Source organism: Bos grunniens, chromosome 22 (genome assembly GCF_055505025.1).
Source record: "Bos grunniens cultivar Pamir isolate PY7600 chromosome 22, Bosgru_T2T1.0, whole genome shotgun sequence".
NCBI lineage: Eukaryota > Metazoa > Chordata > Mammalia > Artiodactyla > Bovidae > Bos > Bos grunniens.
Genome location: NC_141186.1, coordinates 4,863,728 through 4,888,869, shown reverse-complemented (window position 1 = coordinate 4,888,869; position 25,142 = coordinate 4,863,728). Strand labels below are relative to the sequence as shown.

The following is a 25,142-nucleotide window of genomic DNA, read 5'->3' as shown; positions in this document are numbered from 1 at the left end:
TAAATTCTTCATCCCTAATGAAAATTAGCTGAACCACATTGCAGAATGAAACATGGTCATAGACATGACTTTTAAAAGTCTGGTTCAGAAACCTAAAGAATCATCTGATTGAGTCTAAGCCTTCAGACACATGAGGTATCAGCGACTGCTTTTTATAAGTTTAGCAACAGAGGCCTTCCGGGTGGGTGCTTTATGGCAAAAAACTAAATTTCTTTATTGAAACTATGGGACTCTTTCTGTTAGGTAGATTGACATTCCTCCTACTTAGAGCAAATTATTGAGGCCTCAGTGGACATGTCAGAAGCTCCTTATAGCCTCAAAAGCCTGTGAGTCAACATCTCTATGTAGTAAGCAAGCCATTGCTTTAAGGTAAAACCTCCAAGACAGAGTGAATGTACCTAAGTGTACATGGGTGTTCGGAGATGATTCAGTGTGATTGAGGGGAATCAGGAGTGGTGACTATGAGGCATACAGAGTCATAGCGGCTTATGGCTAAATAGCTTATAGATCCCTGTGCTCAATATTTCAACTTATGAAGAGGGACCAGGAGACCAGGGGACTGTCTCACAGTACTGAAGCTGTCTCACTCAGAAGATTCGTCTTGTTTTTCTTCTTCTTTAAAAATAACAAAATTATCTGCATTAACATTTATGAAAAACAAAAACTGTTACAGGGGAGATTGGTTTTGTAGTTTTTATTGTTTCTATAATTAAGGAAGTTGCAATATTCCATGTTGTATTGGGCCTGTGCCCTCTTGGCCACTTGGGGAACTGTCTTTGAAAAGATTTTTTAAAAAACAAAAGATTTTTTAAAAAACAAAGTGCTACCTTGTTGATACAAAAGTAAGGCTGCAATGGACATTTCTTGATATACTTTGCTCCCTAAGAAAAAATAATGGCCAATCAAAAACTTCCTGAACATTATATCAGGAACATTAGATTCCTTTTTTTTTTCAGCATCACCTATGTAGACATATTGGAAAGAAAGATTAAAATATATCAATTATGTGAGGTTCTCAATTACATTTTGTTGCTATAAACATTGAAAGCAAATAAAAAGCCCCGTTATTAGCTATAATCAAAGTTGGCTCCCCTCTTGGGAATAACCTGGGGCTGTTTTGAGCTGAAATCATAAACATCTGAGAGAGGAAAACTACGCTCCAGAGTATTCAGTTACAAGGTCTAAAACAGACATTCCTGGGGCACGGCATCATTCGAACTTTCTGGAAGTCAGATTTAAGTGCAGCAAAGTAGACCCTTCAGCCTTGTCAATGTGAGTACATGTGCCCCAGAACTGTGCATGCAGAGTGCGGCTTATTCATACTGGGACCTAAAAGGCGGGTTCCTCAGTGATGCGGAATCCATCCTGCTGACATTGCCGGTAAGAACAGAAAGTGTTGCCTCTTCCTGATGAAATCCAAGGAAACAAGAGGAAACAAACGCTGCAACTCACCGTTCCCGTGGTGCCCAGCGAAAGGTGGTTCATCTGCTGTGTCAGGGGGCCCATCATGCTTGCTGGCTGCATTGACATGGGATGGTCCATCGCTGGCGTAATCACAGCACCCTACAAGCACACACAGCGTCCGTCTGAAAACAGGTCTCACAACGAGGGGACCGTAAGAAACAGTAACCTGCATTAACATCGTATGTGCTTCTTACTGAAAAGGCTACATTGAACCCCATATGATTTTTACATCCATCCATGTCATCCTGTGCTTCTCTAAATATAAAAGAATATAAATATTTCTCTTGATACTGAGACTTTTAGCTTCTATCATTTACCCATGATTTATATAGATAATTCTTGATCACATCAATACACTCTTCCACCAGGGGAATAATGCTGGTCCACCTTGGCTTCCTAACCAGATATCTTTAAAGGACATATTAAAATCAATGTAATGTTATAAAAATCAAAGGTACCCTCTCCCATATTTTTTCCTTATCTTTTGACTTTGGTTTCTCTATCTGTGCTTTTGACACAAGGCAGAAAACACAGAGCTCTGTTCAATGCTGGTCAAATGCAACACAGCTAAAGTGTCTTAAAATGCAAAAATATCATGTGTTTCATCAGGTGTTAGGAAGGGCCTGCATCTAGAATGTGCTTTTTGATTTATAATAACTGTCGGCAATGCGAGAAGTAACAGACGTTTTAAAAAGCTTCTGTCCATACATAAAGTGTCACATGGCCCATGAAGCGCAGAGCCAGGCCATACCACCTTCTCTCAATTTCCTCTCTCCTTCTTTTCTGCCTTAATTGACTAACTTAGGCTTCCTTGGTGGCTCAGACAGTAAAGAATCTGCGTGCAATGCAGGAGACCCGGGTTTGATCCCTGGGTTGGGAAGATCCCCTGGAGAACGGAATGGCAACCCACTGCAGTATTCTTGCCTGGAGAATCCCATGGATGGAGGAACATGGCGGGCTACAGTCCATGGGGCTTCAAAGAGTCAGACACGACTGAGCGACTAACACACGCAGAGAATGGAACGATCTTTTTAAAAAGAAATTGAAAAGTTGGGGTTGGATGGAATTTTTGAGATTATCTAATTCCAATGCTTTATTTTAAAGGTGATAGTAAAGGCAGAAGCTCATGCTAAAACAGCTCATTTAAACATCCAATGAGTCAGACACGACTGAACTGAACTGAGTAGTAAAATGACTATGAATCTGAATGTCATTTTTTCCGTACACTTGATTTTTCTCACTATGTGACTTTTTCCCCTATTAGTAAAAATTTTGAAGAAATAAGAATAGGACAGACAGGTTCATGTGGATGACAGGATCTCAGCACCTAAAGTAATTACCCACAAGCAAACATGTCCTAAAATGCCTCAGCTCAGAATAATCAGTTTCTCACAATATTATCTAAATCTAGCTCTCTGACTGTGGCTGGTAAAGGATCGGACTGTCACTCAGCCTTCCTATGGGCTCCTCCTCCTCACTAGAAAAGGAAAATAGAAATTGAACCATATATTTTTAAATGATTGATGTAGAGCTAGGTTTGTTCTCAAAAACATTTGGACTTTTGAGCTAGAATCAATCAAAACAAATATGTTATTTTCTAATCTGTGGCTTGTAAATAGACACACTTGCATTGTTTGAATTTCTGGATGCTTCCAGAAACTGTCATTCATCAGAATACTTCTCAGGAGAGATAAGCTTTTACTTAATTGTAATTCACAGACACATCACTTTTTCTTCCGGCTGCCTGAATTTAACAAAAGCATCTTATTTTTCCCTTATAAATAACACACTAGCCTTTATTTCAGGTATTTATTGTACCAAACTATTAGTAAATCGGCTTCCCTGGTGGCTCTGATGTTAAAGAAAGAATCAACCTGCAATGCAGGAGAACCAGGTTCAACTCTGGGTTGGGAAGATCCCCTGGAGAAGGGAATGGCAACCCACTCCAGTATTCTTACCTGGAGAATCTCATGGGCAGAGGAGCCTGGTGGGCCAAGTTCATGGGGTCGCAAAGAGTTGGACACGACTGAGTGAGCAACACTTTCACTTTTCATCAGTAAAGACTTCAAGAAGAACTGAAGTGAAAGTGAAGTCGCTCAGTTGTGTCCGAGTGACCCCATGGACTGCAGCCTTCCAGGCTCTTCCGTCCATGGGGTTTTCCAGGCAAGAGTACTGGAGTGGGGTGCCATTGCCTTCTCCAAGTGTCACGGCTCATTCTCACAAATAATCCTAGCTTTATCTTACTCTATGACTTTACAAAGCCTTTCATTTATTTATTTAATTTGCAATGGAATAATCTGACCATTGATTTATTTTCCTAAAAATATATCACTTATAGTAAGATATAAAATATATTGTATAAATATCAAATATGTAATAAAATATATACTGTAAATATAAAGTGTAATAAAATTATATATATGTATATATGTGTGTGTGTGTATATATATATATATATATATATATATATATGAAGTATTAAACTCTCCAACTGAAACCCAGAATGAAACACTATTTTCACATGTGTAAGTCTCTATGTGACTTAGAAGGAAGAAACTAAGTCCTATTTTCTTCATATGAACATCAGTAGGCTAGATCAGTATTAGCTATAAGCCTTACTTCAGAACACATACTCCATCTTTGTTCATAGTTTGCCTTTTTAAAATAATCATTCAAGATAAATCATATTATCTCAATTACCTGAGAATCTACACACTGTATACTTGAATACCAAAAATGCTAACAATTGCCACCAGGCAAGAAGAACTAAGATGTTCTTAAATCACTTAGAGATAAACTATAGAAAAATTTCAGAGTTAAGATAAGTCCTAAAGCGTTTTTTCCAACCAAAACGTGGCACTTTCACAACATTATAATCCTTAGCAGGCGCAAGACTTCAGTACTCTTCTTGAACTTGAGACTTAGGCTATCGTCCTAGAATATTTCCCCCTTGAGGTTCTGATACACAGCTGACCTGTGACAATCTGGAAACCCCACAATTCTAATCGGCTTGCTTTAGTCACATAAAGAATTGTTCATCCTAAGTCAGAGATAAGGGCCAAATTACGTTTGGCCAGGATAGTCTCTTCCCAATGCCCCAGGGGTGACCTCACTCCCCAGTGGCGTGAGAGGTAGTCTTGTGTCTTCTTGGTGGTGGCAGTATGTAAATGGGATGAGGTGAGCCTGTGACAGGTAAATCACAATCTGTGCATGATAAGTGTAGCAGGATTGATTGCCTGCATTTGGAATTAATTTTGGAAGAACTGTCTGGTCCCTTTAGAGAATCTTTTCATGAAGAGTGTTCGGGGACTCATTTGGTCACAGATGCCAGAGTGCTGCTTCTGTGTGTTAACCGGAAACCTGACAATCAAAGGGAAGGCTGGGGAGGGATGAGTCATCATTTAGAATTGGAAATAACAGCCCTCGGCACGCGGTGGAAGACAACGTAAGGGAAACAGTCCTAACCAGGCCAGTTACTGTGAATAAAACGAATGAAAAACTAAGGCTTCTTGGAGGGGGGTGTGGTGTTTAGGACTCATAGTCTTGTTCTGATTTAGTAAAAATGTTCCAGAAATTCAGGATTCCCACAAATGATGAAGATTATACATTTCTTAAGAGTCTCGCGGGCTGGAAGATATTTATAAGCAGTGAGTAAGTTGGAAACAGTAGACAGGACCTCCTTGGGGAAACACATTGTCTTGATGGTGACTTTACTGGGGATAGACAACTTAGGGAGTAGGAAGTATCGGTTGTCTGTAACAGAGAGTGGGGCTTGCCAGCCACTGTGTCCATCAGCTACAGTTCACGTATAGAATCTCTTCTGTGTTATGCAAGATACAAAAGAATGCAGGAGAAAAAATAACAAAAAAGGAAATGAGAAATCTATGGTGGTTAAGGCAAAACTATAATCATGCCTCATTAAATATACTGTCAAATCCCTTCCTATCAGATGCATTTAAGCCATAGACAGATGTTGCGAACACATTAAAGGTAATTTCGTTTATTCAAATGTATAGGCTATGCTGTCTGAATGAGTTTGCTTGGGAAATGCAAAGCAAAAGGAAACATAATTTCCATTTTAGCATCTCTGGATGTCTGGGTTTGCTCAATGTTTAAGCTGCAAAGAAAAGTACTGTAACATGCTGCAATTCCACTAAAAAGCACAATGACCAGACAGCTGATGGGAATGTCTGGTCTGTTCTGGCCTCCTCCTCTGCAAAACAGAGCTGCTCACACTAAAGGGATGTAGGGTGGAGCTGGTTGCCCTAATTCTGAAATAAATAATTTCAACAGGAATTTGGATAAAGTTTCCAGAGATCATTGATGTGGAGTAAACATATCTGACCTGAGGCCGGAAAAGCATCTGTGGTGTTAACCTCCTGCCGATGTTTGAAAGAAATTTCAAGTCTAGGAGAGTTCAACAATGTTTTAATTTTCCAATGGAAATATGGGATCATTGGCGAATTGGGAAAAATACCAGCAAGGCTCTTTCCCATCAAGAACACACATAGGTGGTTTAAATCCTACGTTAATGCCAAGATATGGCCTACAATGAGAATTACGTGGATGAATGTTCCTGTGCTTGCCAATATTCTGGGCCAATGCCACTCCAAGTATGATTAAGAATTTAAATTAGAATCTCTAGGCTTCAGGCATTGAAATCAGTGTTTTAAAGAACTGTCCAAATGATTCTGATGCCCACTGAAGTTTGAGAAGTGCACTCTATTAACTGCTATTATATAAGCCAGTGTTACAAACACTTGGGTCTTATTTATGCTGTTTCTCAATTATTTGTTTTAAGCCAATCCTGTGATAGGGCATGAGCCTTTGTGTAATAATTAGATACATCCTGTTTAAAAATGCAAAGAGGTCAAGCCAGCATTTTTGATGAGCTGAAATGGGGCGATTATCTGAATAATTCAGGCCTCAGTCTGATGACCTGACATGCCTCTCTTTGATCAGTTTGTCTTGTGTTGGGGCACATTTAAGAATCCTTTCTGTTGGGAATCTTGCTGCTGCTACTGCTGCTAAGTCGCTTCAGTCGTGTCCGACTCTGTGCGACCCCATAGACGGCAGCCCACCAGGCTCCGCCATCTTAGGGAGCCTTGAATTTGAAATCACAGAAATGTAAAAATAAAAGACAGAAAATGTATTTGTTAACATAAGTGGAAAAAAAGAAAAAGAAATATAATCCCTCTTTTTCTCTCTTGTCCAATCTAGGTGTCTCAGGTCAAAATGTTTGCAGTCCAAACTGGTATATATCGGATGGATAACAAAAATGTCTTACCGTATAGCACAGGGGATTGTATTCAATATCCCATGCTAAATCATAACGGAAAAGAATATGAAAAAGATCTTTATGTTCCTTCAAAAAACAATGCTTACAGCCTGTATTGTGATCTTTTCCTATGGTCACTTATGCCAAACCATAGGACTTGTTAGTAGTAATCATTCAACACGATTTTAGAAAACGTAATTTAAAGTGATTTGTCTTCTTTCTCATCTGCATGCTTTCTGCCTCTGTTTTTAATATTTCTAGAATAAATATCTAGTGGGGTTTGTGTACACCAGACTTTTTTTTAGCCCCTGTGAAGTAGCTTCCCTGGTGGTTCAGATGGTAAAGAATCAGCCTGAACGCGGGAGACCTGGGTTTGATTCCTGGGTTGGGAAGATCCCCTGGAGCAGAAAATGGCAACCCAGCCTAGCATTATTGCCTGGAGAATCCCCATGGACAGAGGAGCCTGGCGAACTACAATCTATGGGGTCACAAAGAGTTGGACATGACTGACTGAGCACAAGTACAGAAAATGATATATGCTCACACATACCATTCTAGTAGCAATGATGCTTTCATATAAAAATGGCTTAAAGGCATTTCACTTAACTTGGGAAACAGCTATCCAAATGTATTGCCCTGCGATACGAGTGTGTGACACTCCATGTTACATATGCAGCGATGTCTCACCTTTTCATTTGTTGATTTTGGTGTGGGTTTTGTTTTGTCTGCAGGAGTGCTTGATGGGGTTTAAGAAGGTGCTTGGGGAGAGGAAAAAAGAGGATTGGGAAAGATTTTCCCATCCTCAGAATCATCCTCAAATATGTTGATGAGTTTCCAACTTGGAGAGGGCAGTGCGTGCGCGCGCGCGTGTGTGTGTGTGTGTGTGTGTGTGAAACCTAGAAAACTGTGGCAAAGCTGGTAGATATGACTTCCACCTAAAGTATTTTGGAATGATCTCCAAAAAATGCTAGAGATTTGGGAGCATGTGGAAGCCAGGCTGCCCTGAGGAACCCATGTTAGCCCCTATCCTTCCTTCCTTTCATTTTTTAAAATATTTATTTAATTTTTGGCTGCATTAGTCATAGTGGTGGCTCGTGGTCTCTCTATTTAAAGTGTGTGGGCTCAGTAGTTGTGGCACATGGGCTTAGTTGCCCCACAGCAAGTGGGATCTTAGTTCCTAGACCGGAGATCAAACCCCCGCACTCCCTACACTGAAGGTGGATTCTTAACCACTGGGCCACCAGGGAAGTCCCCTTCCCTTTCTTATTCTCCACTTGCTTCTTCCAATATACTTTCCAAGAGGGTGAGGGTTATGCTTATACACACCTTTTGTAGTTCCTATAATTAGGAATTACATGCAGTAGATACTCAAACAGTGTTTGGGAACTAATTTTATATACTGGCATCACAACTTGTCAGTACAATTAAAAATGGCTAACATTGACCAACTTTCAGAACTTAGCTTGTTCATTCTGAAAGGCTGAAATTACATCTGCTTGTTCAGGCTGTCCATTTACAGCATCATGGTGCTGTGTAGCTGAGGAATGTAATATATGCTTCATAAAAACTAGTTGGAAAATGATAAAAGAGCAAAATTCCAATTAAAAGTTACTTAGAAATGCTACTTTGAGATTAACAGTCAAAGTGGAGCAGTCCAAAGATTATGAAAAATCTTGTTCTCACACGGGCTGGTTCAGTTTCAAAACCATGGTTTTGCTCATGGATATGTACATTTATTAATATATTCAGCCACTACATCCTTAGAGATGAGATCTGAAATTCACTTGAAGTCAAAAGTTCTACTAAAGCCACCATAGCATACTCATGAAAATCATTAAAATAAAAAGTATTTGTGTATGCACATGCACCAGTGGTCCTCACCATGGGCTATTCTGCAGTGGCTGGAAGGGACATTTAGGAATGACTGGAGGCAGTTTTAGTTGTCAGACTGGGGGCCACTGACACAGGCCCCGGGTGCTGCTGAATACCTACAGCAAACGGGACAGTTTGCCCCAACAGTGAATTATCCAGCCAAAAACATGAGTGCTAGGGTTCAGACATCCTGGTACACACATATATATTCATAAGCTCCATTTACACAAAATGGGAAAGATTTGAAATTGCAGTAGTCAGAAAATGGCACAAAGCATACATCTACTCCCTGCTCCCTACAACTAACAGCAGCTCTTAGATTATACACTGAGATTAAACAGCAACTCTTAGATTGTACACTGAGATTAAACAGCAACTCTTAGATTGTACACTGAGATTATATTTATGATATAAATGAGTTTCTTAAATCCTAACCCTAATCCTAACTTGACATTTAAATCAATTGCCCAAATTCTATGATTTATCAATAAAAGGAAGCAGAACTATTATTTGACATTATATTATGTAACTTTATAGTGTCTATATGGTTATTTTTGAGTTTAAATTTATATTCCTATTCATTTTGGAAACAGCTAATTAGAGCTAGTTTTCTCTTTTCTAAGTTTAGACAAATTAGATTTGATTGGTACATTTGGACTGCTACCTAAGATTGTACACTTGTGTGCTTGGGGAAACATGTTTAGAAGTAGGGTGATTTCCATTGTTACAAAGTAAATTTAGAAGAGTTTTGTACATTGTTTACCGAAAGAAAGTGTGTCTGTTAACTATGAAAATAGAAGTTTTTTTTTTTTCCTTATAGCCTTATAAATATTAATTTCATGTTATTTTTTTATTCAGTTGCCATTCATTAGAAATGTTTTATTAAAATGTGCAATATTAAAAGTCACAAAGACACATGTACTACGATGTTCATTGTAGCACTATTTACAATAGCTTGGAAGTGAAAGAAACCTGGATGTCCATCAATAGATGAAGAAGTAGTGGTACACATATATTAATACAAAAGAATATTACCCAGCCATAAAAAGGAACTAAATTGAGTGAGTTGTAGCGATGTGGATGAACCTAGAGCCTGTCAGACAGCGTGAAATAAGTCAGAAAGAGAAAAACCAATATTGTGTATTAATACATATATATGGAATCCGGAAAGATGGCATTAATGAGCGTATTTGAAGGGGCCAGAACAGAGGTGCAGACGTAGAGCATGGACACATGGACACAGGAGGGACGCACTGAGAGGGCCACGGCCATGCGCAAGCAGAGCTCGGTGCGGAGCTGCTGCACAGCACGGGGAGCTCAGCGCAGCGCTCTGCGCCGGCGAGAGGGGGCCACGCGGGGCGGCTCGGGGAGGCTCAAGAGGGAGGAGGTGTATGTATACACGCGGCTGATTGACTGGGCTATACGGCATAAATTAACATAACACTGGGAAGCAATTCTACCGCAAAAAGTCACTAAAGCCAAATTCATTCTAATCATGGAGGCCCCTTTAAAAGATCCTAATTACATACTGTGACTATTGGTTAAATGACTATTTCTACAATAGTGTCATTTTGAATGAGAATTTAAAGTAAATATGTCACATAGAAATATTTCTTACCAAAGCAGGTATGTAGATAATAGTATTCTCAGCCATGCTTTTTTCTGAGTCCTTCAGAGTGCTGTTTTTAAAACTAAAGAAATCTGTTTAGCAGGTTTTTGATGTTTTTAACAAACTTTTTAAGAATTCTAATCAAGTACAATGGCTTTTAAGTACATTACAGTACTGAGGGAGAGTTGACATTCTGAAGACCTTGGGGCCCAACGGTCAAATGGTTTTGTTGACTGAATGTTAGTAGAACAAGTCATTCTTTTATCAACTCCTATACCTGGTTAAAACTATAAAAGGAATTTTGTCATGCAGGTGGGCTACTATATTCTTTTCATATTTCTACTTGGCGAGATTATAGTTGCTGGGCCAATGGAAATATTAAGTGTACACAGAAGAATCCTAGAACCTCCTCGGAGGGTTTTAAGCTTCAGCAGCTTGGAAGTGAATTTGTGTTCATCATATCCCGCTCCAACCATGTGATCAATGTTTAGTTCTCAGCGAGGGGATCCACCACACAAACATAAGCACCATAAAATCCCACGTGGTGTCGGGTAGATGATGGGACGGAATCACATTACCTGTGTGGGAGAACTCGTTGTGCAACCTAAGGCCTTCATCTTCATTTGCAGGGCCCCTGTGTATACGCCCTCCGGTACCCAGTCTCCTGTACAGTTCCAAAATCAGTTTTAAGAGACTTGTAAGCTGGATATGTATATGGAATGGATAAAAAACAAGGTCCCACTGCATAGCACAGAGAGCCATATTCTGTATCCTATGATAAACCATAATGTAAAAGACTATTTAAAAAATATATGTGTGTGTAACTGAATCACTTTGCTCTACAGCAGAAGTTAACATTGTCAATCAACTATACTTCAATAAAAAAAGAAGATACATGAGCAGCAAAATTATGCAAAAAGCTCCAAAATATTAAGAAATAAACAAAAAGAGATTTGATAAATATAAAAATAAGGACCACTAAGCTATGGCACTGATCAAATGAATGGATTAATCACATTATATTTCACCATCTTCCCTACAAAGTAACAAAACTCCTGATATCTACTCATTATATATATTACATAGAAGGAAATTACATTATCAATATAGTAAACAGCTCCCAACCATCTTCCCACCTTAAAGAACAAAACCTCAAATACACATATCACTTTCAAGATGAGCAGAGCCAATTTCCTTTCATTTTTGTTTCAAGAGAAGATAACAAGGAAACTCAATCTTCTCTACCAAAGTATGCCACCCAGATTGCATGTTTCCAGCTGAGTTAGCATCCTGAATAATATTGTCTTATAGCAGAAATGTCACAGGTTTAGGACACCGGCACTGATAAGCCATGGCTGCTGTAAGTTATGTTGGAAAGTATAAGGTAATTGTTGTTGTATAGTCGCTAAGTCATGTCTGACTCTTTGTGACGCTGTGCACTGTAGCCTGTCAGGCTTCTCTGTCCCTGGGATTTTCCAGACAAGAATACTGGAGTGGGTTGCCATGCCGTCGTGCCCTCCTCCAGGAGTCTTCCTGACCCAGGGATCAGACCATGTCTCCTGCATTGCAGGTGGATTCTTTACCGCTGAGCTACCAAAGGGGGATAGGATGAGTCAGTGATAAAATCAAAATAGTTTCCATTCCAGCTTGTCTCATCCACACTGAATGAACAGGATGGTCACCCCTGCGGTTGTGCCTTCCTTCTCATTTCCACATTTTATCTCCAAAAGAAGGCCCCTGCAGATTGATCCAAGATGGCCCTGTGAGCATGGTACACATGGTCTATTAAGATCCCATGGTTTTCAATTTACATTTCCAGTCTAACTCCCTAAGACCATCCACACGAAGCCTCTCCTCCACGGCACTGAATTACTCAGCTTTCTCTGATCCATCTTGCTGTCCAATTCTTGGTGTCTTCGCCTGGGCATCTACAGCAGGATTGCACGTGTGCACTAACATTCTCATCAAATGCTATATTTTACGGAAAACCTCCTGTGTCTGATCCAGATTGTTGGTTATTTGCTCCTCTTTTGTCTCCTAACTTTTGGCAAACACCTGATTGTGATTATACTTATTATTCTCCTGAATTCTAAGTTCATTGTGCAATTCATGATACTTTTTTATTTTCAAAGGTTTTAGAGCCTAGCACGGCATCTGTCATGAAATGGGTCAGAACGGTGCTGAATGTGTAAATGCGCGAAGAGCACTTATACATCTGCCTGGGCTGCCAGGACTTTAAAAATGTTACAGCAACTCTATGTTCTAACTGGACAAGAGGATTCAGCTGAAATCACAAAAGCACTGTCTTGAGTGGACAGTAGGATGTTCTTAAATATCCAGTCATTCAATTGCTCTGCTTTCCTTTAAAAATGCCCATGTCTGACCACTGTCAGCTGGACAATGTTGCCATTTACCAAGAGAATTTCTGGGTTTTTAATTCTAAGGGCCTCACCCCACCCAAGAAACTCTCAAGCTGGATCCAATGCACAATTCCCATTTTATGTAAGAACTACAAAGGACCCAATCAAATGCTGCAAAATTTCCTTTATATATCACAGTATATACTTTTTTTTTTTAAATGAGGGCTTTCCCATGACACACACTGTTTTAATAGCCATATATCTGCCTAAGAGTCTTGTCAAACCTTGCTATGTGTAGGAGAAAAAATGCATTATTCACTCATACAGCCATCACTTTGTATACCTCCAGGTAGATTTTCAAAGTACAGAAAGTTTAAAATGCATATCAGAAGCACGATTCTGGGCCAGTCTTCTTCCAAACGATAAGGCAAGCAGGATTCCCAGCGGCGGTCTGAATATTTTATGGGCAGCATCTTTTGTCTGGTAAAATGTTTGTCTTACTTTAACTAGCGCTCTGGATTGTGAGCTGCCATAAAACTTCTCATTAAAAACTTCTCTTTGCTGACAAGTATGCTGAAAAACCTTGCTTGCAAATCATTTCCAAGGCCTTGCAGGAGCCTATTGGTGAAGGGGCCTGGGAAATCATGTCTTAAACCATGGGGGTGATCAAGAAGCAAAGCTGTCTGTTACCCTATTCACGGCCAATGTTTGTAGCATAAATTACTGAAATATGTCACGAGGCCCCTTGATTCTGGCTGTTATTAAGAAAGCCTGCTATTCCTTGTTCTGCAATTTGTTACAAAATGCACTTTATCTTGTGGTTCCTCAGAGGATATTTCTGAGCTCTGTGTTTTCTCCTTTAAGATCTAGGAATTTGCCTGGTTAAAGTTGCCAACTCAACGAGACCCAAGATGCAGGCATGAGGCCGTGACCCTATTTGAAAATGAATCCACTTTCTATCAGTGCTATTACCACTGACAAGTCTCGAACTCTGTATATACCCTATTGATGAACTGTTTCGTAACCTAACGCTGATATAAAATACGTCCTGGTGGAATGGCCATATCCTAAGTTAAAAAAACATGTTAGAGCCAACCAAGATATATTCTGAGGTGTATGTGATGTTAATTAATGTACCTCAAGTTGTCCAGTAGATGAGATGAAAACCAACTTTATGTTTCTGTTCTTCAGTGTTCTATTTGTAGAATTTCTGTTAGAAATCTAATTATACTTACATTTTATTGCCATTTCCCCTAAACAGGAATACTACATCAGTAAGTGTGACTTTTTTCTTTATTTAATAGAATTGCCTTAGCCTCTCTGGAATCTTGTTCTTCACAGTGTGGCGCAGGCCCAGATAGCATCATCTGGAATCTTAATGTAGCATGTCTGGTCCAGCCCCAATCCCACTGAATCAGAATCTGCAGTTCAATGAGGTTTCCAGGTAAGTTATATTCAGGGTCAAGTGTGAGAGACTTTGCTCTGTTTTCTTATATCTGCCATGGGTCTAGTTGAGTAATTATTCTGTCACATTGCTTATAAAGAGATTCTTCTGTTTCTTCATTGTTTTGTTAATTCCTTTTTTGGGTCCTATTTGAGGACTGTGCAACTTCAAACACTCTTGTAATGTGAATATACCTCCTGTAAATATTTTATAACTACAGCCAGTAACATTTAGTTTAGTTCCTCAATAGTCTCCATAGGGTTTCTGACTTCCTCCATAAAAGTCTCCTTTCCAAGAAAAATGTCCTTTCTTTTCTTATGACATATTTTCATGGCAACTGTCAAACTGAAACCTCCATTTCTCTCCAAATAATATCTTGTCCATTGATGACTTTGAAATGGCCATTGCAGGCAAGTGTTGGATGAGGTGCCAAATGCCTTGTGAAAAATTGAGAGTCAGCATCTATGTACACACCACAATTACATACAAGGTATTGGGTGTTAGAAGTAAAATATTCAAAAATATTACTACTTGCTAGGCCCTTATGGAATTAGTCAAAAGTGCTAAAGGTAGTTTAAAAATGAAAGTTCTTAAAGTTCTTTGTTGTCTTGGCCTTTTTTCCCTGAGTTGTTAACCCAAATTTCATTTGGGTTGAACCTAGAATTGAACTCTAGAATCATTGAATCTAGAATCTCAGGCACCTCAAAACTACCATGTCCCAATGTGAACATTTTCTTTCTCTTTCTATCCTCAGAGCGCAGGCTCTTCCCTCTGTTGGACTCTTGGATTAATATGGAAAAGTCAAAGCCATCCTTGCCTTCTCCTTCATCACACCTAACAGCCCCACCGTCAAGTCTTAACACTCCTGTATCATGAATGTCTCCTGACCCTCTCTGCTATTCACTGCTGCGAGCTCTGTTATCTCTCGCTGGAGTAATCCAAGTGCTTCCTGTGGGGCCTCAGTCAGTTGTGACTGGAGACGTTTTCTTTAGTCACTTTGCTTGTGTTTGGCTGTGCGGGGTCTTCACTGCTGCATGCAGGCTTTCTCCTGTTGCAGGGGGCAGGGGCTGCTCTCCGGGGCGCTGCGCAGGCTCCTCAGGGCAGCGGCTTCTCCTGTGAAGCTCAGGCTCCAGGGCACGCAGGCTTCAGGAGTTTTTGCTCACTGGCTGAGCTGCCCGGCAGCCATGTGGGATATTCGTTCCCGGACCAGGGATTGAACCCATGTTCTTTGCATTGACAGGTAGGATTTTAACCACTGGACCACCAGTGAAGTCCTGGAGACATTTATTTTCTAATACTCTCTCAGCATATTATTAATATTAGTTTCCCCCAAAGTGAATCCTGCCTTTTCAATTTAGGATTAAAAAAAAAAAAAACGAAAACCCCTACATTTTCCACTAAGCTCCCTTACTCTAAGATGTAAATATATGACTTGAGTTAGCCAGAAGCACTAGTGAAGGACTTAGGTCTTTAAAAAATGTTTATTTATTTGACGGTATTGGGTCTTGGTTGCATCGCGCTGGCTTCTCTCTAGTTGCGGTGCATGCGTCTAGTTAACCAATAACGTGTGGGATCTTAGTTCCCCAACCAGGGGTTGAATCTGTATCCTATGCATTAGAATTCTTAACCACTGGACCACCAGAGAAGGGCCAATAAATGTCCATTTTACAGTGCTATACAAAGCATTCTAAAACTCAGTGACTTAAAAATATCATTCATTGTCAAGGCCCCGTGGGTTGGCTGTGAAGGCTGACAGCTGTACTGGCTGGACACGGCTCTGGCAGCTCTGCTTGATGCAGGGCTCCAGGTCTGGGTCGGACCTACCAGTTTCTCATTCTCCTGGAGCCTGCAGCATGGCTGGGATGTGTTCTTCTCATGCTGATAATGGGGGCACAACAGAGCAAGTCCAGTTACAGAAGAATATTTCAAGTTTTGGCCTGTGTCCCAGGACTTAGATTTTGAAGACGATTCCGATTGAGACATGGACAGGGCATGTGGCATCCGTTTTGCAGTCCAGCTGGGGGCAGAGGCAAGGTTTGGGACTACGTGGTTTTGGTGGGCAGAAGCAAGGTTTATGGCAGTAGCACCCCGCTGGGTCATGTAACGAGTGCTCTAGAAATTTATCATCTGCTAATTGTCAGCATTTATTTGTTATCAGACTAATTTATAGTCAAGATTTTTCTTTCTATAGCATCTTTGTCTAGGAAATAAAAACATGTTAATTTAATTGTGCTTAGTTATTTATGAACATAGATAGGGTGAGAAAAATAAACTCGTATAATTCTTTTAAAAATTGTTCACCAAGTTTTTGGTTTTATTATTTTCTATTGTTCCTTGAAGGAAAACAAATATGACTTTATATCTACTAACTGGTATTCAAATTTTGACACGTTTCTCATCTTAGGGTCTTGCTGATATACCATCTTTGTATTACTTTTCGAAACTTCTGTAAAAAACAGCATGGGACTGCAAACACATTAAAGTACACTTACTGCAAGAATGCTCTGACTTTTTGACCCCCAGCTAGAATTATACTATCGTATTAAACTTATTCAAGAGAAAATATTCAGAACCAGTTTTTCCTCCTAGATTTCCTCCCACCTTTGACTGCTGGCACGCCTTCCTTTTCTTGTAGGTTAGATGGGCAATAGGCGGGGAAACAAATGTTCAGCAAAATCAGACAATTTGACTACTCAGGAGTTCTCAACATATACTTTTGCTTATTTCACACAAGAGCAGCCCCGAAGCCATCTGCCTGCCAACAACCCGATCCTTCATTCCCATTACGGAGGCAGCGCCCCCACCTCATCATTCAAAGGCAATCTTCAAAGGGACCTTGTTTTTGCTCATTCCCGTCATGACAGATGTTTTCTATCATCCACCTCCACATGCTAACTCATCTGCGAGGGTCTGCCCACCCATTCCCTCTCTCTGCAGCCAGCTGTGGAAATAGCCTCAGTGTCGTCTGTGGCAATACTCATTCCATTCTTCTGACCTCACCGAAGACCACATCCAAGAGCAGGAAAAACAAAGAGTCCTGATAACTTCCTTCAAAACATTTCCAGGGCAGGAGATAGGCCAGCCCCAGACAAGAGCCCTTTACAAGGCATGTAACAAAAGAGAGGCAAGCTTATTGGAAACACTCAAATGTCACTGAGTGAGCCAATTGGGGTAATCCCCAGATTAAGGAAAAATGAAGTAACAGCATCTGCGGCCATGATTCAGCTGAAAACATCTGGTTGACTCAGAACCACTTCAATTAGTCTGGGTACATATCAGTCAATCATTCCTTTCCTTTGATTGTATAAAGTTCCCACAAGGACATGTTTATACCCCAACCCATCCAAGTCTTTGAAATACTGTGAAAAGACTAAAACATTTCTTCAATGAATACACAATGAACTTGAACTGCTCTGTGTCAGAGTTACACCCTGATATTAGAATATGTTTTAGGAACAAAACTTAATATGCATAAGAAGACATCTGTCTTAGCTTGCTTGAAACCAACGAAGCAAAATTTTTAGTGTAAGAATCACATCACTTCCTGATATTGAGGGGTCTCCCTAAATTATATTATATATGCCTAAGTGTCTGCAGTGGTAGAGTCTTAATAACTTTTTAGAAGATATTTTGGTGATATTTAGAGTTTAGCAACAAGAACATTAATTAAGTGATTCATCCACTAATACTTACAAAGGTACTATATCTTGCCTTGAAAAAACTTTGAGTCTAGTAGCTAAATAACTTTAATAAAATACAAGGAAAACAAGTTTCAAAAGGGTAATGGAGACAAAGCGATCAAGGACATTACAATTTCCCAGAGAGGTGAGCATCACTGGCGATACCATGTCAATTTCACACCATGTCAATTTCGGTCTTCAGTCTGCAGTCCTGGGGTCACAGGCGAGGCCCAGGACGTGTGTCTCCCCTATAACCTAAGGCGCCACCCAGGTTGAACAAGCCTGGAGGTTTCCTTACAGCAGGAGGCCATGGGTCCCCAGGAAACAGCCTGAGATCACCCAGTGCCGGGCTGAAGAACAGCATGTGAGAAGGAAACAGCTCTGAAGAATAAGACAGAATTATAGATTGGACACACAGTAGGTTGTACCTAAAAATAACCCAATGATTATGTTAATCATCAGGATCAAAAATGCCATTATAGGCAGAGGCTTCTAGGGATGGATGGCTCATTTTTGAAGGTGAGCTGGTGGTAATTAGAGATGTGTTCATTTCTGTTGTCAATCATAGCTTACTTCGCTCTTTCACTAATGTCAGTTGTCAATCCACTTGTTCATTGACTGGTAATATTGTATATTGTATTGTGGCATGCCTCCTAAGAATTTTGCCTGCACCCCAGGAACAGCCATTCAGTTAATCGCTTTTTAGTGTTTGCATGGTATGGAATAGCAAGTGTGGTGACCCCACACATTCTGTGTTGCTACCCATTCTGACTATGGCGGGCATTTTATAAAATTTTATATACATGTACTTATAACTCCATGGTGTTCACATAGGATGGGCCTAACAAATATCAATATCCAGAGGTCTGCTTCTGCTGCTGCTGCTAAGTCACTTCAGTCGTGTCTGACTCTGTGACCCCATAGACGGCAGCCCATCAGGCTCCCCCGTCCCTGGGATTCTCCAGGCAACAACACTGGAGTGGGTTGCCATTTCCTTCTCCAGTGCATGAAAGTAAAAAGTGAAAGTGAAGTCGCTCAGTCGTGTCTGACTCTTAGCGACCCCATGGACTGCAGCCTACCAGGCTCCTCTGTCCATGGGATTTTCCAGGCAAGAGTACTGGAGTGGGGTGCCATCACCTTCTCCGTCCAGAGGTCTAGGTGTAAGTAAATAATTAAAAAAAATTATTTCTACACAACATGCAAACTTCAAACTTGATGAAAAATCATCAAATTCATTGGTTCATAATAGTTTCTGTGGTCTTTAAAACAACCATTTCTCTGACAAAATATTCATTTTGGGACTTAATGACTCAGGAAATCAAGGATGAAAGTTAAAAATTGTACTCCAAGTATGTATCCAGGTAAGAAGATATGATTTTACCATATACTGTGTGGTATGGCTCTATTGTGGACTCAGATGGGTAAAATGATATTTTACTAAAGATATTTTGGGGATGAAGCTAGTCTGCAAGAATCTCAGAAAAGGATAGAGAACTGTTTTTAACTCACTGTTCTTTTTGAGAACAACAGCAAAATGCAATGCTTAATTTGGTGTTCTTTAAACACCTAAGCTGTGAAGATCAGTAATCTTTTTTGCTAATTTACTCATATCATAATAATTCAAAAGCCAAAGTAGAAGTGCACCTCCCCACATAGGAGAGTAAGACGTGCTGATGCATTTCAGATGCCAAACTTAACAGCAAAAAGCTAATGACCTTCAACTTTGTTTCCTTCTTTGTTTCTCTCTCTCTTTTTTTTTTTTTTGGTCTTATTTACTTTTGTGGGGTCTGGTTTGATTTTTAACCTATGTGGCTAATTTTTAGCAGGTCAATGAAAATCTTGCTTCGTATTACTGCTATGCATGATCTAATTCATGAATCAGACCTCCAGAGTGGGACATTTTCTATATGAGTTTTTTTTTTTTTTTAAGTCAATAATGAAAGAACCAAGCTTTCTGAGGCGTGGTAGGCCTAACAGTCTAAAATTATATCAAATCAAATTAGTCCACAGTCTTTTTCTTAGAATCTATGATTAGGAGACTCAAGGAGGTCAAAGGGTGAAAAATGTGAGAACAAAGCTCATAAATACAGTTTCAGATAAGCTGATGAACCACAGAGCTTAAGAGAAGCCTGTGCAGCTGTCTCAGGCGGCGACTTGGCCCCGTGCAGCTGGGCCTGCATGGAGTTTTCTAGAATACCTGCAGCTCTGTAGAATTGCTGGGCCCTGAATCTGTTCTGGGACGGATCCCATAAGCCTGCTCCATGGAGGCAACCACAGTGTTAAGATAAAATTACATCCCAAACCTGCGTATTATGATCATAATTACTAAGAGATAGGGAATTACAATGAGAATGTAGGGGGAACAGTTGAGAAAAATTACAAGTGGAACTCGTACCTGTAGAAATCATTGATGCCACCAACTTGCTGGCAGGGGCTATACTTGTGTAGGAGGGCATATATACTCGTATTCTCCTGTGATAGTTTATATGAATGAACTGAATTAGAGGTTCTGCAGCTGTGAGAGCTGCATCTCCCACCTTCCCCATGAAACCCTTCTTCCTTTTTCCCTATTTGAGAAAAGTTTGTCTTCCTCTGGCCCTTTATTGTACCTATCCCTGAATTCCTGGAAGAGACTGCTATCTTCTTGCAAACCCAATATTGATTTTCTCTCCCCAAAGGAGTGGGCTGGTACCCATCTTTGTCTTTAATCTGTGGTGAGTCAGAAAAATGTCAGTGAAAGTCCCTGAATTTGCTTCCATAGTTTTAAAATGTTTGTGTCTGGCAAATTATTCTCAGTGCCATTACATGAATGCAGGATTTTTAACAAAACCTTCTAAGTCGTTTTAAAAATGAATTAGGAAAAAAAATGTTAAAAAAAATAGGAAATAGTCTATGTTTATTAATAATCATTTTTCTCATTAAAAAAAAATATATATATATATGAGGGACTTATCTGATGGCCCAGTGGTTAGGACTCTGCACTTCCACTGCAGGGGTCACAGGTTTGATCCCTAGTCAGGGAACTAAGACCCCATAAGCCATGCAGTGTGCTCAAAAGAAAAAAAAGTGAGCTTATATGAAAAGACAGAAAAAAAAAAAGGATTTTCTTTTTGGTTTTTATGTTTAATGATTTACTATTTGTACTTTATGAAAAGACACTAACACTCAGAACTCCTTGATCTTTTTGAGTTAATATGTGGGGTTTTGACAAAAGTAAGCATCCAGTGTTCAAAACAAAATTAAATAAAAATTATTACACAATTCTCAAGTTACTTATGGTGCTTCAGTAATAAACTATCTTAGGTGTGGAAAAAATGTAAAGAATTTTAGTATACAGTCTCAGACAGTGATCTAGTTAATAGAGGCTTAAAGAAAATGCAGTAATATATTTTTTGGTATTTTGCTTTTATAAAATTTTCTCTATTATGTGCTTTATCTAAGTCACCTCTTTTAAAATGCAAAAGGTGAATTTAAATTGATCAGTTGAGGAATATACTATATTTATAATATTAATATGAGCCATTTCCAGTGATTATCAGACTAAAATTAAGATAAACTTACCTCAGATGTATGATCTAGCATTGTATAATTCTGAGAAAAAAATAACTACATAATGATACCATGAATTTGGATAAAGGTGTCTGTCAAAATAATTTTTAACTAAATTTAATTCTTTTCCTCTTAAAATGTAATGATGGGAACACTGTGGCAAGAGTATGGAGTGGGGTGCCATCGCCTTTTCCGATGGGACCGCTGCTGCTGCTGCTGCTGCTAAGTCGCGTCAGTCGTGTCCGACTCTGTGCGACCCCGTAGACGGCGGCCTACCAGGCTCCCCCGTCCCTGGGAGTCTCCAGGCAAGAACACTGGAGTGGGTTGCCATTTCCTTATCCAACGCATGAAAGGGAAAAGTGAAAGTGGAGTCGCTCAGTCGTGTCCGACTCTTCGCGACCCCATGGTCTGCAGCCTACCGGGCTCCTCTGTCTGTGGGATTTTCCAGGCAAGAGTACTGGAGTGGGGTGCCATTGCCTTCTCCAGATGGGACCACTAAAAGATTCTAAATTTTTTACTTATGCTAATCTACTTGGCATTAATGGACATAATAACTAATATTTTGTAATCTATATAGAGAAGGACCTAATCATAATTTTTTTGATTAATCTGTCTACTTGATTTACTTTGGGTTAAATTATATAGCTTGAAATACAAAAATGTAATGAAGAATCAAGCCAGATGTAATGGAATAGAATTGGCGTTAACTGGATTGAAACAGCTGTGCCAACAACTTGTGTAACATTAGAAAAGTCAATTAACCTCTCTGAGCCTCACCTCCCTCATGCATAAAAACATTTATTCTATAATATTCAGGCTTATATTTTGTTATAATAAATAATATTATAAAACAATTTCATATAAAGACAGAGCAAAGGACTTCTATGTGAACTTGACAGATGGGGCAATATTCCACAGATTGAAAATTCTAAATTCAAGGACCAATGCTTGCTGATGCCTTGAATTCTCTAAGGAGTTAAACTTTTCATTTATGTAGTGATAGAAGGAAACACACATGCCCAAGACTACTGATAACCTCATCCACATTAAGATACTGACAACCAAATCAATTTATTCAGAAGAGGCTTGGGGAGGAGTATGCTGCTGCTGCTAAGTCGCTTCAGTCGTATCCAACTCTGTGCGACGCATAGACGGCAGCCCACCAGTCTCCTCTGTCCCTGGGATTCTCCAGGCAAGAGTACTGGAATGGGGTGCCATTGTCTTCTCCTGGGGAGGAGTATACACTCTATCAAATAGACACTCTATTAAATAGTGTAGTTGGCCTGAAAGGCTATGTTCTGTTTCTCATGAGCCCTCTCCTGGCTTCTACCAGACACAGACACATACGCACTCAGGGTAAGTCGGGGCTCACTGACAGACACAACCATAATCTCGCAAATCTGTAACAGAATTTACGGCTGGCTTATTTCAATGTTCCTTTAAGACACTCATTTGATTACTCTTTCTTCCCTGAAACACCCTAAGTTTCATGGAGGCAGGGACCACATCTGTTCACCACGCATTGTAGATGTGAACGTCGAACAGCAAACAGTGTCTGGCACATAGTCAGTTCTTTACAAATATTGTTTAAATACAAAAGTGAAAGAGAGAAAGAATGAGCTTTTCAAATATTGAAGTGTCTTGAGGAAAGGGTATTATGGTGGGGTTGTGAGGGGGTGTTGAAATAAATGGCTGAGATTCCCAAAGGCAAAGTATACCTTTTTGATAATTTTATCAAAAACTGGAGGGATGTGAGAGTTGGACCATAAAGAAGGCTGAGCACCAAAAGAATGGATGCTTTTGAACTGTGGTGTTGGAGAAGACTATTTAAGAGGCTGCTTAGCATGTTCTTTGTTACTTAATTAACTTTCTCCTGCTAGAATGCACATTCCATTAGGGAAGAAATCTCTTTGGGGCTCAGGTCTGCATTCCAAGTGCCTAGCACAGCAGACATCTGATAAATGTTTTTTGAATGAATGAATGGATAAAGGATTCTCATAAGTATACTGCCTTAAAAGAAAATTAGCATCTTTAGTGCTATGACAGGAAAGAAGGCGTAAGGAATATCTGTTTTTTCCACTGTTGTTATTCTTCCAAGACACAGGCAATACAAAACAGAGGTTTTCTTGATTCTATTGGAAATATTCCAAAAGTTAAGTACACAGTAATTATAATTTGAAGCTCTTGAACCTCCGATGGAGGATTCTTAAATACCAAGAGAGTAATAAAATTTAAAACATATTTTCTTCCCCGAAGGAATCTCCTTAATTTTCAAATGCACAATATTTTCATGGAAATATAACCCACCTGTTTTTGATTCATTTACACTTGTGGTATTCTATCACAATTTTTGTTAGATATGTGACAATTCAAAGCCCACTTTAAGATAAAGACACGCTTATCCTGTTGTTGCGTTGTTCACTAGCTCAGTCATGTCCAATTCTTCTCCAGCACCACAGTTCAAAAGCATCAATTCTTCGGCACTCAGCCTTCTTTATGGTCCAACTCTCACCTTCATACATGACTACTGGAAAAAACCATAGCTTTGACTACAGGGACATTTGTTGGCAAAGTGATATCTCTGTTTTTTATTATGCTATCTAGGTTTGTCATAGCTTTTCTTCCAAGGAGCAAGTATCTTTTAATTTCATGGCTGCAGTCACCATCTGCAGTGATTTTGGAGCCCAAAAAAATAAAGTCTGTCACTGTTTCCGTTGTTTCCCCGTCAATTTGCCATGAAGTGATGGATGATGCCATGATCTTCGTTTTTTGAATATTGACTTTTAAGACAGCTTTCCCCCTCCTCTTTCACTTTCATCAAGACGCTCTTTAGTTCCTCTTTGCTTTCGCCAAAAGGCAGGTGTCATCTGCATATCTGAGGTTATTGATATTTCTCCAGGCAATTTCTCCAAGATTGGAATCAAGAAATCAATCAATCTTGGAATGAAGACTGCTTATCCTGAGCAACCAATAAACAAGTTTTCAAAGAAAGCAATACAAGGAATATCAGGTTCAAGAGTCACAATTTTTGAGGAAGTTCAATTATTTAAAATGAAAAAAAAAAGCATATATGCTCAATAATGGATAATTGTTGGAGTTCATTAAACTTAAGGAGAGAAAATATACCTGAAACAGAAGTGTGGTGAGATTTAGTAATTGTCTGATGAATTTAAACTGTATCAGATCAAAAGTAAATGGAGACAGAAAGAAAAAGATCAGAGAGTAAAGGAGTATACATAAAAGCAGGGCTTTCCTTCTTATATAATTTTTACTCTGCTAAGAAATCAATGCTGTGACAATTTATTTCATTTCCTTGGACAGTTGTAGGAAGAAATTGTGTCAGCCAGAACATTTCTCTTCCTGTGTCTGGCCGTGTACAATAGAAGTGGACATGAGCAAATGACTGAACCATTTCTGATTTATGTGGTACTTTCTATTTAACTTCATAAGAAAGGGTGATTACAACTAACGACAGCCTTGCTGAACCAGGCAAATCAGAATCATGTAAAGTGCTGGGGATACATTCTAATCCATCTCGAAAGACTGAAGCTGCATGTTTTAGCATTAGCTGTTTGTTCCAGACGTTCTCAAAAGTTGAGAGTCTCGTGTTTTACTGTTGTTCTTGTTAGAAATACAAAAGGAAAAAAAATGACAAAATCTTAGACACGGGCTCAGATGTCAGTAATTAGATGGTACAGATGAAAGGTTTATATGTGAAACATTTAATCCTGTTGTATTACACACAATATTCCACCAAAGGGCCCTCCTGCTGATTGGCTGCCAATGAATCATCACTCTTGCCAATTTCAGACTGAATCTGATTTTGAGAAAAAGATGTGCAGGAAAGTTAAATCTTTGAGCCACAATCCAATTTGTAAACACATGT

The 25,142-nt window shown here is 39.5% G+C and overlaps 1 protein-coding gene across 20 annotated transcripts in view; it reads right to left on the bottom strand.

Annotated features, from left to right (window-relative positions):
* The window catches only part of RBMS3 (RNA binding motif single stranded interacting protein 3), a 797,532-nt gene that overhangs the window by 70,295 nt on the left and 702,095 nt on the right, over window positions 1-25,142 (bottom strand). For all 20 annotated transcript variants that reach the window (XM_086365588.1, XM_086365575.1, XM_086365577.1 and 17 more), the window contains one exon: window positions 1,453-1,563. In XM_086365588.1, the coding sequence (XP_086221714.1) occupies window positions 1,453-1,563 (111 nt within the window). The remainder of the gene's footprint in view (window positions 1-1,452; window positions 1,564-25,142) is intronic.